Source organism: Arctopsyche grandis, chromosome 13 (genome assembly GCF_051622035.1).
Source record: "Arctopsyche grandis isolate Sample6627 chromosome 13, ASM5162203v2, whole genome shotgun sequence".
Taxonomy (NCBI): domain Eukaryota; kingdom Metazoa; phylum Arthropoda; class Insecta; order Trichoptera; family Hydropsychidae; genus Arctopsyche; species Arctopsyche grandis.
The window spans coordinates 28,083,730-28,099,067 of NC_135367.1; the positions used below are offsets into that span (position 1 = coordinate 28,083,730).

The 15,338-nt window shown below is 35.1% G+C and overlaps 2 protein-coding genes across 2 annotated transcripts; one reads left to right on the forward strand and one right to left on the reverse strand.

Moving 5' to 3' along the window:
• Positions 1-326: 326 nt before the first annotated feature.
• Positions 327-1,892, reverse strand: LOC143921701 (UDP-glucosyltransferase 2-like). Its single transcript, XM_077445051.1, has 2 exons — positions 1,062-1,892; positions 327-425 (listed from the first exon to the last, which is right to left on the reverse strand). Exons 1-2 carry the CDS (start codon positions 1,890-1,892, stop codon positions 327-329), a joined length of 930 nt encoding a protein of 309 aa, XP_077301177.1.
• A 6,804-nt stretch (positions 1,893-8,696) lies between these two features.
• LOC143921363 (uncharacterized) lies at positions 8,697-14,629 on the forward strand. The gene is made up of 2 exons (XM_077444613.1): positions 8,697-12,976; positions 13,079-14,629. The coding sequence occupies exons 1-2, from the start codon at positions 9,203-9,205 to the stop codon at positions 13,376-13,378; spliced, it is 4,074 nt and encodes a 1,357-aa protein (XP_077300739.1). The 5' UTR covers positions 8,697-9,202; the 3' UTR covers positions 13,379-14,629.
• The last annotated feature ends 709 nt before the right edge of the window (positions 14,630-15,338 follow it).

A 15,338-nucleotide genomic window follows, 5' to 3' on the forward strand; every position in this document is an offset into this window, starting at 1 on the left:
TTTAAAATGGCAAAAGCCGAGACAAAAGTATGAAATGAGCATGCAGCGAAATAAGCATGCGCCCGCTTGGTTTGCAATCGTTTGTAGCGCAGGGCTTGATATGGTCTAAGTACCTCCTTATAAAGGACAGGTCGCTCAGGGCATCTTCTTCGACACGTTTGTTTACCTATTGCTATAGTCACGTACCAGATATGTGGTCTCACGGTCTCGGGGAAGTCAGTTCTGAGAATTCTAGTGGGAAGTGGCTGGATGCTGTTACCGACCACTAAGTCCATCCATTGTTTAGCCGACTTGCACTTAGTCTGGAGATAATCCTCGAAAACAAATTATAACGGTCGCAGGAACGCACGCTCGTCCAGATTCTGGGAAATAGCGATGCCTAATCCGAGGGTCTCCTTTGCTTCACTCGAAACCACTTCAGCCGCCTGATAATTCCGATTGCGGCGTATGTTACAATATTATGTTTTCGAGCGAAGTGGTCACAGTTCGATTTCCTTGGTTTGTGACTCCAAGTCGATCGATTCCTTTCAGAGTTTGCCAATTTTTCTGATTTTATTATTACTAGTCTCTTATTAGCTCGTTTTCTATTTTTACGTCTGACAAAATTTGGTTTCTTATCCGATCGTTTTCTAACCGTTTGTTTTGTTTGTTGACCGGGGTTTGTTTATGCATAAATATGGGTATTGGGTATTGTAATTTAAACATACACTTTTGCTTACGTCACGCGATGTAAAAATACGAATTATTCATATTATCTAATTCCGATTCCGATTCTGGCTTCGAGGTTGATTTCGGGTTTTATAATTTTATTATTATTTTTTATTGCATAATTTAATTGGCATAACCGATTCCCAATTTCTGTTTCAGTTACGATTCCGATTAATCATATCCTATGTAGATGTAGCTTTATTTTAAATCATGTATAAATCCGAAAGCATCAGTTGAAATTTCAACGGCATAAAACTAGTAAATATGTATGTAAAGGTCATCGAAACAGTTACTGTTTGTACCCGATCAATTCTGAGTAACAGTGAATTTGAAAGGAAAAAATATCTACTTACCGATTTAAGTTGTTTGTTTGGCTTGATATGTATCAGTCCCAGATAAACAATCCCAGGAACAGTAGGTCTGATCATTCCTAGAAGTGGTGGCATATTTAAAAACATCATATCAGCATCTTTTCGGATTTCATCTACAGGTCTGGTATTATGACCAAAAGTTCTTTTGGCATAGAAGTCAATGATATTTACCCATTTGGTATTATAAAGGTATCTGTATTTTATATCGTGGAACAGCAAATCCATCCGTTGCCAAAAGTCGGCATCGCCAAAATGCCGGGTGAGGAAATCCGGATACAGAATGGGATGTGCAGGGTTTCCAAATGCATCAAAGTCGTGTATACATCCGGTATGTGACGAAATTAGGATCATGCTGCAGTTGAAACGGTCTTTGATTGGATAAGCTGTTGGAATTGAAGCTTCGAAGAAACACAAGTCGAACTTCTCAGACGGATCATTCAGCAGACGTCTCATCTCAGGTATGTTCATCTGAATTTCCGTCATGCCACTCATGAATATGTTGTACTCTTCAAATAAAGCGATCAATGGTGTGTTCCTCTCTTTTATCTCGACAAAGTTGAAAGCTGCGTTCCATTTCTCATATGATATATCATGTACGTCTATTTGTGTCAGAGTTGGTATTTCTTCCTCATACTTGACTGGATCAGTAGTCATGGTGACTACGCGATGTCCTCGCTTTGCCAAAGCCTCCATTAAAGGACTAAATGTTACTTGGTGACTTATTGAAGGTGTGGGAAATATTCCGAGGATTCTGGCACCATTTGAAAACCCCACAATACAGCACACAACATAGATAAAACGATGAAGCAACATTTCGAGAATGTTTTAGAGCGAGAGGCAAAACGCGACTGATGATTGAAATTGTGAGATAGTTAGAACGTGGGTGTGTTGTGAAAAATTATATCATATTCGAGGTATTATACTTAAAAAAAACTATAAATGTTTTGTTATCATTTGTTAAAAATAGCAATAGATAAGATCACATCAGCTGTTAGTATGTACTCTAGAGATATTAAATTATAACTAAAAAAAACGTACTGTCCAAAAAGATTTAAGTATAACTAATTATATGTAAACCTGTATGAAGTAACCTGATTAGGATCTGTCGGCACGCGCTAAGAAATTACGTATAAACAGAGAAAAGTTATAATAATAATAGAAGTGTCTTTAGGCGTCATATTGTTGTAAAGTGACGAATGTCCACAGACCTTTTCAAACAATTTTATGTCTGATAAAAACTTCTCTGTTTGTTTATAATACTCGCAAGATGAGCAAGTGCATCGTTGAAAATTGCACGATGCATTAAAAAACACACAATAGACAACATGGGATACATTTTTATAAGTAAATTGATCATTTAAGTGACATATTATTCAATTAACATCGTATTTTGACAGTTTTTAAAAGCGTCATGGCAATCGCCCACATTCTACATACAATTTCAGGGGCGGCACCAGCAAAATGTAAAAATATTTTTCAATAAATATAAAAACATTTCTCTTGGTAGCGCCGAATACTCAATTATATTAAGAATCAATTATTGAAGTTTAATTAATATAAACATCGTTCATTTTATATTATACATATTTTTGTTGAAGCTACATATACTTTTCACATTAATTTAAGAGTTCCCAAGGACAGACAAATACAAAAAAAGTGGATAAAAATAATCCGCCAACCGAGAAAAGAAACGAATTAGCCACCAACCCCCATCAAAATAAAACAAAATAAAACAAAATAAAACAAAATAAAACTTTAATTTCTGTAGTGAATATGTGATGACCCTGATTATATTCGATGCATTGTAGCGTAGCTATGGAGACGTACCGCGTATTATTGACATAAGCAGAGAATTGGTAAAGGCACTCCTATTATTATAACATTTCTCTGCATATAAACGTCATTCGACTTTTGGCCGAAACACCACTTTTTTCGATTTAACACCACGCTATTTAACATTAATTTTAAGAATCATTATATAACCTACGAGTGAAGTAAAAATATATAAGAGAGATAAAGAAAGCCTATAATGCACATTTTATAAAAAATATAGTGAAAAAAGAAAGAAGTTAATTATTGGATTATTTTGGCCTATTTGTGTGGTAGCCTGCGCTCATCATTATTTTCATAATGAAAAATGATGTATGAGTTAATGTATGAGAAAAATGATGTATTAGAAAAATGATAATTCTCTCTTCCATTTGGGCCTCGCAGGGATGTTTTGAACACATATGCGGCTGGTTCTCATATTCTATTGGTGCTGGCTATAGGTGCAAGACATTCCCTACTTTGTATTTTATTATTTGATATTTTTACTTTATCTGCTATTTTTATAATGCTATTTTTAATGATTATGTATAAATGTATTTTTTTCTGTGTACATATGTATGTGTATATTTTTATTTTTCTCATCTCTTTGTGTTTTTTCAACCATTGTAGCGCATTAAAGACTGCTGTAATGCCACATATAATAGATAGACTAATTTCCTTTCACTAAACTGAACCAACACCTTTCCAGACCAAACAGAAAGCATTTTAAAAACACACCCCTTTTAAGACACATACAAACACACACACATAGTACAGATAGAAAACTCGAAACAGCACCTTTTAATCCCACAAACTAGCAAGATCCAACTAGAGACGAGACGAGGTCTGAAACGGGCAAACGTGTCGATCAATCGACTAGCACGTATTACCTCCATCTTCCACTCAACCCCCTAGAGAGGCCAACAACGTCTCTATTAGGGTTGCTCACTTATCGCCTCGCTCTCACCCCGCTATTTATATTTATGGGGTTGCTTACGCGGCTCACTTGCTGCGGCTTGTCTAGAGTGTGGACTTGCCCCGATGCTAGTATATACATACGTACGTATTTCGGTATACGTATACGATATGATATATTGTAGTATGTGGCCAAACCCGAGAAGTTTCCCCGCACGCAAATACCACTCTGGAGTGATCTTAGTGTAGCCTTCGTCCGTGAAATGAGCCCTGAGTGTGTTTCCATCCGAGCCACATCCGCAACGTACGCGGAAATGCGACCGGTATTGTGGAAACCTCTCCAGTGGTGGAAAATTCGGTTAAATCGTCTAAATTTAACATACAAAATATATCTTGAGGGGCTTTTTTTTATTTGGAAATGTGTATTTTTGATAAATGTGTGTAAAGTCACGGCACTGATTTGGATATATCTATCTATTACAGACTGATTTTTATCTATTGACAGGTAGACTGTCGGTGCAAATATTATACATCAATTAAAAATCATACTTGATGCACTGTTTGATCAAATTTATCGAAAAAATCTTATATATCTATACATTATACTATGTATCTATTTATATAAAATTGAATGTCTGTTTGTCTGTCTGTCTTGTATAAGCTCCTAAACCACTCAACCGATTGCGATGAAAGTTTCAGGATTTGTTATATGCATGTCCTGAAAGATTATTGTGAAAAAAAAAACGGGAAAAACCTCTTAATAATAATATTCGTAATTACGATTTTACCGACGCGAAAGTTTGAAGCGCCATTGTGTAGTCAAGGAAATGTGTTCGTTGGTAACCACGTTACAGTTGGTTTATGACGACACGGCGTTGAAGAGTCGTTAGTAGAGCTCTAACCATCACTTGAAACGGGAACGGGAAAGCAACGGGATCGGGAACGGGAATTGCATGCCTTATTCTGGCATTGCAACGCATGCTGGGTTCAGCTAGTATACAGATGTATATATAAAAATGAATGTTTGTGTAATATGTTAATAAACTATGCAAATTCGCAGCCTTCAACTCAAGACTTAGACAGAAGATGTGATTTGGAAGGACCTATACATAAAAAGTCGAATAAAGTTTGCCTCTTATCCGATCGTTTTCATACTATGCCATATTGCTCATTTTGGTCATCAATATAAGTTCATGGATCCTCCGCTATTAAAATAGTGCAAAAATATCGTGTAAGACGCGTTTGAAATCTGCCCGGTGAGATAGTCGTTGACGTTTATCCAGCGTTTGTTTATTAATTTTAAACATAGATTCGTACTGTCTTTTTGGACAGTACGATTTTTACAGTTTGTGTATTTAAATATTTGTAGCTCAAGAATAGTGTATAAGTTAATGTATTACAAATAAGATATATAAAATAAAAAAAACTCAATAAAAACAAAACTGTAGTAAAAAAATAAATGTATTTTGTAAAACTGTAGTAATAAAATAATGTACTAAAATATAAATAAAATAAAAAGGCAAATTTAAACAATATTTCAACAACAAATGTACAAATTTTATGATTAATATATTTTTCAACAAATGTGGGATTTCATGATTAATATTTCAATATTAATATTCACAAGAGTTTTCAATGATTAGGGTTTCAATCAAAATTATGATCCCAGCATAAATTAATGTAATTAAATATATTAATGTATATAAGAGGTTTGGGCCGCATGTGATGATATATACGTACGTATTTGATGATATTAAAGCGGCCCAAACACATAAGTATTTTCAAACGTGTCTAATACGATATTTTTTCACCATCGTAATGGCGGATGATACCTTTACTTATATTGATGACCAAATGAGCAATATGGCAAAGTATGAAAACGATCGGATAAGAGATAATAAGAGATATAAAAAAGACGTCTTAATGTGAAACGTAAAGGAGGTTTGTGAAAAGTATACCTTTAGGGTAGTATAGAGAGTGGTTTAGGAGTTATCAGTGCTCACTTTGCACCGGTCACAAATAAAAATGCAAATTGGCATTCCAGGCGTTTATGCATCCGATAAAAGTTTAAGGGTTGGTTTTTCCCCCGCCTCCACCTCCCCCATCCTCCTTATTTCTCTCTGATTAATTCATATTCATATCAGAGGGGTGGGCGGGAGTCGAGTGAAAGTAAGCCGGAGCGGTGAAAGTTTGCACGGACGAGACCAGCAGGTGAATCAACATACCTGCCCGCATAATAAAAAAAACAAACAAGCAAATAAACGGATTTCAGGCTGGCAAAGGGTTCAGCGACATCGTGTCATTGATGCTGCAATCGAATGATTAGAAAAAATATACATAAACTTACATAATATTATGTACCTCGCTTATCAATGTTGTCATCTAACCAGTAGGGATAAGACACACCATTGATTTGTGGCACACCTAATTTAATAAGTAGCACCATTGGAAAAAAAATCCTTTTGTGATAAATCCTTGAAAATACGTACTTTTGACTTTTGATTTAAACTGGACGACTACTTAGAGAGATTTGAAAGCTGAAAAGTACTACAAATAAAAGATAAAATACCCGACTGACTATAGATTCCAATATTCATTTTGAACAGAAAATTGACAGATTTTGATACATCGACCGAACAACACCAAGATATAAAAAAATCACGCGATTTAAAAAACACATACATATATGTATGTATCTACGAATCTCGAGCCAATCGACATTTTTTATTACCAGATTCGTGTTCACTGGGCATAGATCTACATATAAGAAATGTCATATCCCGTCTCTGAACCAAAAAAAGTCGTCATTTGTCGAACAGTGTAATTGTCGTTTTATACAAATATATTTTTTGTTTTATTATATAGCGTTTCATTGTATAAATATTAAGAAATGTAAATAGGTTTTTGAGCTGTTTTTCCTATTATGCTGTATTAAATTAACATACTAACAATATTAAATTAAAATTGTTACATAGAAAATCAGTAGATCAGTAGCTATTAAAATAGATATAAGATGTATTGTGAACATACATAATTAAGTAATAAAAAAAGCATTTAAAAATCAAATCATTGTATAAATATTGTAAATAATTATAAATTATGCTAAAGGATTAAAATATTTTTATTTTAAATATTATGAATAAGCATAACGTGTACTAAAATTGATTATAACATAAAAAATGGTAAGAATGAAAAAAAATAAATGCAATAAACACTAATACTAATTTTAATACTAAAAATCAGAGGCCAAACGACCTCTATTGAGTGTATGTACATATAATAAATACCTATACGTTTACATATATGATTCAATTATAAACAATAATAATAAAAACAATTTAAAAAATATTTTTTGTATACATACAGTATAACCAAAAAATGGTATTGTTGATTAAATTTTATAATATATGTATGTTGTATTCATGAACTTAAATTTAAAAAAAAAATTGTATAGATTCATGAATAAAATAAAACATGTCAAATCTTTTAAATAACAAATGCGTTCAAATCAAAGCATACAAATAAGTAATCTATATACATATGTATATATTAAATAGTTTTACGTTTCTTTAGAACCTATTGACGGATTTTATTAAATAAATAAATAATTAATAGAAAAAGTCCAAGCGGCATCTATTGAAGACTAGACAAAGTATTTGTTGCATATTTTTACAACGACACGATTACATGTGCAATTGATAAATACATAAACAGTACGTAACGTGTAGTATTGATGCATATGCATTTGCATACTATTCAGTAAATACACATCAACTAAGCAATGATTCACGTGATTGTCATTACATATATCAATGAGAAATGATAATGAATATTAGAAATGTGTCTATTTTTATTATTTACTAGTCACCACGTGCACGAAATCGTGCTCTTGATAAAAATTGAATCAGTGTAACGCCTGTACGAACAATCACCATTAGTTTTGATTTTTAAATGCTTTTTATTATTACTAAATTATGTTCACACTATGTACATCTTATATCTAATTTAATAGCTACTGATCTAATGATCATTTTCTATTTTACAATTTTAATTTAATTTTGTTTGTAATCATAGTATTATATTATTCTAATGTTTATGTTCAGCATAATAGGAAAAAGAGCTCAAAAACCTATTTACAATAATTCTTATAAATGCTCATAATACATGTTCCGACTTTTGTAATGACGTGTGGCAAACAGTCTTATTAACTGATTGTCGATTGGCATTATTGACGAGTTGGCATTAGTGTCGGCCCAAGCGGAAATACGCGACGGTCGACAGAGTCACCGAGTAGACGGCGTACGGACAGCTTGTGTTCCGTACGCTCCGCTGGCCCACCACGTGCAAATTTTACATTTCAATAAACTACATCAAACCATTATCGAAGTCTTTTCCATGATGGTCATTTCGAACCGGACACCAGTAACCTAGGCCACAACACCAAACGGACAAACCAATAGGAAAAAACGTGGTCGAGAAAAAATGGATGTCAATTAAGAAATCGGTATCGTTCCTTTGTTACTATCCATACCTTTCCAATACTAATAACATGTTTGCTTCTATTTCAGCAATATATTGATTGATGTACAGAGGTACATGACCGCGTGATTGACGCAGAAAATATATAAATAAAAACATAACCTACAAAGACGCATGGGACACAGAGGTAATCCAAAATTATCGGAACGATCACATAAACATCGTAAAGGATATTCAAGTAAGTGAATGTATTCAATCTCAGGCAATCTGTTCAAAAGGCAATCATGTGGGTAGGTCAGTTTTAAAATATGTTTTAAAGTATAACAATTAATTAACGCGATTGTATAAAATAATATCGCGCTACGAAGGAATGTTTCATCGGTCGCATCGAATTTCGTATTAAAAGTGTAAAATCAGATGTAGTGTAAAATTAGCAAAGCACGTGGAGAATTATACTTGTAGCCCCAAAGTGGATTAAATCAAGTACATACCGGTATATTCATATCGGTAGATCTTTGTTTCTTAATGTGTGTAGAAACACCCTCCCCCCCCCCCCCTTCCACGATAAATGTGGAATTACACTTGTAGCCCCAAAGTGGATTAAATCAAGTACATACCGGCATATTCATACATCGGTAGATCTCTTTGTTTCATAATGTGTGATGAAACAGTGGTGATTTAAAATAAATCACAAGACTTGTAGCCCCAAAGTGGTTTAAATCAAGCACCCACCAATTTAGGGTTGTAATTTCTTCCAAAATATGTTGGATAGATTCTGGTGATAATAGTTAAAGTAGAATATTAAGATTCACGGTTAATCATTGAATATTATTACCTTATCTCTACGAATAGTTCAATTGACAGCTATAGTAGAGAACAACTGTATTTATGAGACGAAATAGTGCAACTTTCTGAAACAAATGTCAAGTGCTGAAAACGAGGAAATAGAAGCTTCGACTTCCAAGTCGCATAAAGGTCGAAATCCAACTAGGGACGTAGAACCTATTAGAGACAGGTCAAGCTCTAGAATACATCAGACTCGAAGTCAGACTCAATCGATAGAAATATTAGCGAAGGAAAATAAAGTAGAAGTCATAATGACGTCAATAGAATTAAGGTATTCAGGCGCGGTACAAAGACTAAAAGGAAAAATAGATAAATCCTCCGAATTAGATGAAGGACAGTATCAAACCATTAAAGAAGCATACGATTATGTCCGAAAACTCCATTACGAGTATTTAGATAACCTTACAGACATACCGAAAGCGGCCAAAATAGACGAAGAGTACGATGCAATTACAATAACAGTTAAAAATCTTAAAGCAGCATTAGATTGCCAATCCTTTCAAGATAGTAAACTAAAGGTAGAGCAAGCAACAATTAAATTTGCTAGAGATAAGTTACCGACGTTAACCATTCCCACATTTCAGGGAGATCCATCTGAATGGCAATCGTTTCAACAAGCTTTTAAGAATATAATAGGAAACAAAACGGAATATTCGAATGTCACGAAATTGCAATATTTGCATCAATCCTTAATCGGTCCCGCTTTGGCAGCTGTATCAGGTTTAGATATTAGCTCAGACAATTACGAAATAGCTTGGAGTATTTTAGACAAGCAATATAATTTACCAAGACTTAATCTCAAAACTAGGATTAATTCACTTTGTGACTTAAAATTAATCACAAGAGAATCACATATCGAATTGAGAAATCTATTGAATCAGGTAACAGTGTGTATTAAAAACATTGAATCGTTGGGTTACGCGAGAGAAATTTTAGATCCATGGGTAACATGTTTAGTTCTAAGGAAATTACCTTTTAATATAGTAAGAGACTGGGAAATATCGCTGGTTAGCAGAGAAATGCCACCATATGAAAGTTTAGAGACATTCTTGCAGAATAGATGTAATGTATTACAATCTACTGCATCTGTAACTACGGTGAAGGAATTCCCTCATAGTCGTCAAAGAATCATGAGAACTCATGTCGCGAACAAAAACCCATCAAGTAAGGTAAACGCATGCGCATTCTGTCGAAATAATCATTTCATAGGCAAATGTGATAAATTCAAAGCAAAATCCAGTATGGAAAGAAATGAATTCGTTAAATCTAATAACATGTGTTTTAAATGTTTAAATTCATCGCATAAGATAACAAATTGCAAGTCTAACTATAATTGCTTAAGGTGCAAACAAAACCATCACACTTTGTTGCATCAGGACGATACATTTAGTTCCAATAATACGGGAAGGAAGTCAATTAATGCTCATTCTACTCATTTCTCTCAAAGGGAGATAATTTTACCGACGGTACAAGTAGACATTATAACGTCCAATGGAACGGTCGTTAAGGGTCGCACATTATTAGATTCCGGCTCACAAGTCAACTATGTTACCACATCTTTCGCTAAGAAGAATAACTTCAAATTAGAGAAAATCTCTCAAAAAATTGTAGGTATCGCTAATCAAGAAAGTAGCATTCGTCACATCACCAAGGTGACCATAAGGTCTTCAACCACTAATTACTCAACCAAAGTGTTGTGTTTGGTATTACCAGAAATTACTGGCGAAATTCCAACTGTGAAACTGGATCAACAGTTAATTTCAATACCAGCGGGAATCAAGTTATCAGATCCCCTTTGGAATAAACCGACGCCAATCGATTTATTGCTCGGCGCCGAGATTTGCGTTCATGCTATGAAAGCAGGAACCATCCAGTTAGGAAAAGGTATGCCTATCTTAAAGGATACCGAATTCGGATGGACAATAGTTGGTCCATATCCCGAAGTAAATAATGCTCCAGGGAAGAGCCACATAGGCTTAAGTCAATTAGACAGTCACATTCAAAACTTTTGGATGATAGACCAGGTTCCTATGGTAAAACATCAATCTCTTGAGGAGAAAAGATGTGAGGAACATTTCCAAGCACACACATCACGAGATAAAAACGGTAGATTTTGTGTAGCTTTACCATATAAAAATTCCCCGATAGTATTAGGAAGTTCATTGCACATTGCGGAGAAAAGACACAAAACTTTGGAAAGACGTTTTTTAGCCAATAATAATTTAAAAATGGAATACAATAAAGTTTTAGAAGAGTACATAAATTTAGGACATATGTCAGAGTGTGAACCTCCGGAGGCACATGAGGTTCATTGTTATTTACCTCATCACGTCGTGGTTAAGGAGTCTAGCCTTACCACTAAATATCGTGTAGTTTTTGATGCGTCCGCAAAGACAACGTCCAATATCTCACTAAATAATATTTTGATGGTGGGACCTAGTGGCCAATCAGATTTGTTAAGTTTACTACTCAACTTTCGACTCCATAAATACGTGATTACTGCGGATATTAAGCAGATGTACCGACAGATTCAAATAGCAGAGAAAAACAAAAATGTACAATTAAATCATAATTCGTTATGGTGGGACGGCCCTAGTTGGTTGAAATTAGACGAATCACGATGGCCTCGAAGACCTCCTGAGATCACAATAGATCTTCCAGAGAGAAGGGTAGTCACTAACGCTACCCTTGTGAGGGAAAATAATTGGATAGATAAATATTCTCATCTTCCAAGACTCCTTCGAGTTTTATCATATGTTCGTCGGCCACTAAGGAATAAACAATTAAACGTTAAAGAAAATAACGAACCGTCCGCTTTAGAATTAAAAGATGCTTTAAATAATTTGATAAGGTTATCGCAAATGGAATCATTTCCATTGGAATATCGTTTGCTGAGCAAGGGACATCCAATTCCCAGTAGCAGTAAATTAGCTAAATTGTCCCCTCTATTCCACGAGAATTTAATTTGTGTTGGAAGTAGACTTCCTCTGGGAACAACTCTATCAACGTCACCCATTATCTTGTCAAATAAGCATAAACTTACACACATGATTGTCCGAGATGCGCACTTGAGATATATTCACTTGGGTACTCAAGCCTTACTGTCGTTATTGCGGCAGACCTATTGGCCATTGGCCGGACATAATACTGTCAAAGGAGTGGTGCGTTCATGTGTCATTTGTTTCAGAAATAAACCACTGTCACACAATAGATTAATGGGATTACTCCCGCTTGAACGTACCACTGCGAATTTTCCTTTCAGTCATGTGGGGATAGATTTCGCAGGACCTTTTCCTGTGAAGAGTGGTTGCAATAAGAATTCTAAGATAATTAAGGGTTACGTTTGTGTCTTTGTGTGTTTTTCCAGTAAGGCAGTTCACTTGGAACTTGTCGGAGACTTAACGAGTTCAAATTTCTTAAATTGTTTAAGAAGATTCGTAGCCAGACGTGGCAGGCCCAATACGATATATTCCGACAATGCTACTAATTTTGTCGGTGCAAGTCGTGAACTCGTTAATTTAGTAAAATTAATTTACGAACGTCCTCATGAGGAGAAGCTACTACGGTATGTAGCCTCCGAAGGGATTCGTTGGAAGTTTAACCCGCCAAGGGCGCCTCACATGGGAGGGCTGTGGGAAGCAGCGGTTAAATCCATGAAGATTCATTTAAACAAGGTGTTAAAGGCCACCACCTTAAATTTCGAATCATTTTGTACGGTATTGACTCAAATAGAAGCTTGCATGAATTCCCGTCCTCTTAGTCCCTTGTCTTCGGATCCACTAGACCTTTTACCCCTCACACCTGGACATTTCTTAATTGGCAGATCCTTACTCGCTCTTCCAATGGAGGTTAAATATAACACTAATGTCCATGCCAATCTGCTTCAGATACAATTGACCACAGCAGCATTTTGGAAACGTTGGTCGGCGGAATATTTACATTCTTTGCAGTTACGACACAAATGGAAGAAGGACTCGAGCAACAATCTGAGTGTGGGTCAAATGGTCCTGTTAAAGGAGGAACACATGCTGCCAACCCGATGGGTCTTGGGTCGAGTCACTAAATTGTATCCCGGACCAGATGGCAGAGTTCGAGTCGTCGACGTCTTTACTGCCAGCGGAGAGTTTCGTCGGTCCAGTCATCTAGTGGCGCCATTGCCGATTCTACCACAAGGACCACTTGACAGGAAGGAAGATCAGCAAGAGGGAGGAGAAACAGCAGCTTCAATTCCGTCAACTTCGGTAGCTTAGTTTAACCCGAAGACACTACCCCCAACTCATATTACTTATTAGATGTAATCATGAGTTTAAATCATTCAATGTTAATAGTAGTACTCCGTAATTCACTTTAATTGTGTTGTGTGTATAATTTAAGCTATTTTCATTTTAACATTCGGCAGTATATATCTCCGAATTTAATCTAATCATTTTGTCTTTATAATATAAGACTTGTCTCATGTCATCACTCGGAAGGATTATATCCGAGTTTAAAATAAACTGTTCAAATTTGACAGTTAAAATTAGATTCATGATTTGTTAATGTTAGTCTCCAAGCCACACTTAATGGAGCATCTTAAATTATTTCATGTCTACTTAATTATAACCTGCCGGGAGTCATCCGCAGGTCTTATGTTTCTTGTTATGAAAACATAAGTTAACTCTTACTGTTTATAGTATTTATGTGAATCATAGAATAAGTAAATATTATAATACTGAACATTTCGATGTTTAACGTAGAGACATCTATAATCATAGTTCGCCTTCATTTCCTGCTTGTAGGAATGAATGAATGACTTTCCAATTTACTTTTAATTTAGCAATGTTTGTGCTACTTGTTGATGAAATCAAGTTAACTTAGGAGCATTACACTCACTAATCAAGTTTAGTTGATCGGTAATAGCTGATCTGTCTTGACAACTGTAACAGTGTCAACATTGTATTGTCTAAGTTAACATCAAGATGAGGAATGCTTAAGTTTTAAACCATATACAGTCCACTCTCTCTTCTTTAAAGTAAACTTATCTTGTAATGCTTATTCACAGCTTCAAAGGAGATTTCAAAAATTTTAATGTAAATAGAAACAACATTCACCAGAGGTATACCTATAAGTTGAAATATTACTGAACCAATAAATTGATTTTATCCTCACACTGGATGAGGCAAAGGTTTCATTATTCACCCTCTATTTAATTATTTTAAGAGCTATGATTTATTGTAAACGACTCGTCAGTAATGCTGTAACTCTGTAGAATAACTGTATTGTTCAACAGTTTTCCTATGTGGGACTATGTTCCGACTTTTGTAATGACGTGTGGCAAACAGTCTTATTAACTGATTGTCGATTGGCATTATTGACGAGTTGGCATTAGTGTCGGCCCAAGCGGAAATACGCGACGGTCGACAGAGTTCGAGCAGACGGCGTACGGACAACTTGTGTTCCGTACGCTCCGCTGAACCACCACGTGCAAATTTTACATTTCAATAAACTACATCAAACCATTATCGAAGTCTTTTCCAATACATCTAATACATAATATTAATTAAAGAATATCTAAAGTCGACGACCCAAAGCAGATTGTGTTTAGGTAATCTTTGTTTATAGTACCTGAAGGGACTCTTCACAAGTGTGTTAGTATGGTTATTAGTGATTCTGTCATAGAATCTACTGGTTAGTTTGTTAGTAATGTCTGTAACAAACGGAATATTGTTTATGGCATGCAGTTTTTTCAAGTTATTATATATGGGTGTATTAAAAATATTTTTAGGGATTTATTTTGTGTTATTTGGAGCTTGGAAAGGTTAGTATTCGAGGCGTTATTCCATACAGGTGAAGCATAGGTTAATAATGGTAATATGAGCGCGCGATATAATTTTATTTTATTTTGAGTTGATAAAGAACTATGGCGATTAAATTTTGGGTATATTGAGGATATACCCCGCATCGCCTTGCATTTCGCTGCCTCAATGTGAGGTGCCCATCTCATTTTTTTATCGAACGTCACTCCTAAATAATTTATTACTGACTGCCATTTCGGACTTTCCCCAGAGGGGATTTTCAGATTTGAACTTGGCTTATGCTTTCTAACACTAAAGAATATGGCGTCTGTTTTGGTTTGATTAATTTGAATTTTCCATTTAGTGTTCCAGATCATCAGTGGGACGTGTGACGAAATAAGCATTTTATATATGTACCTATATATAGGTAGATATA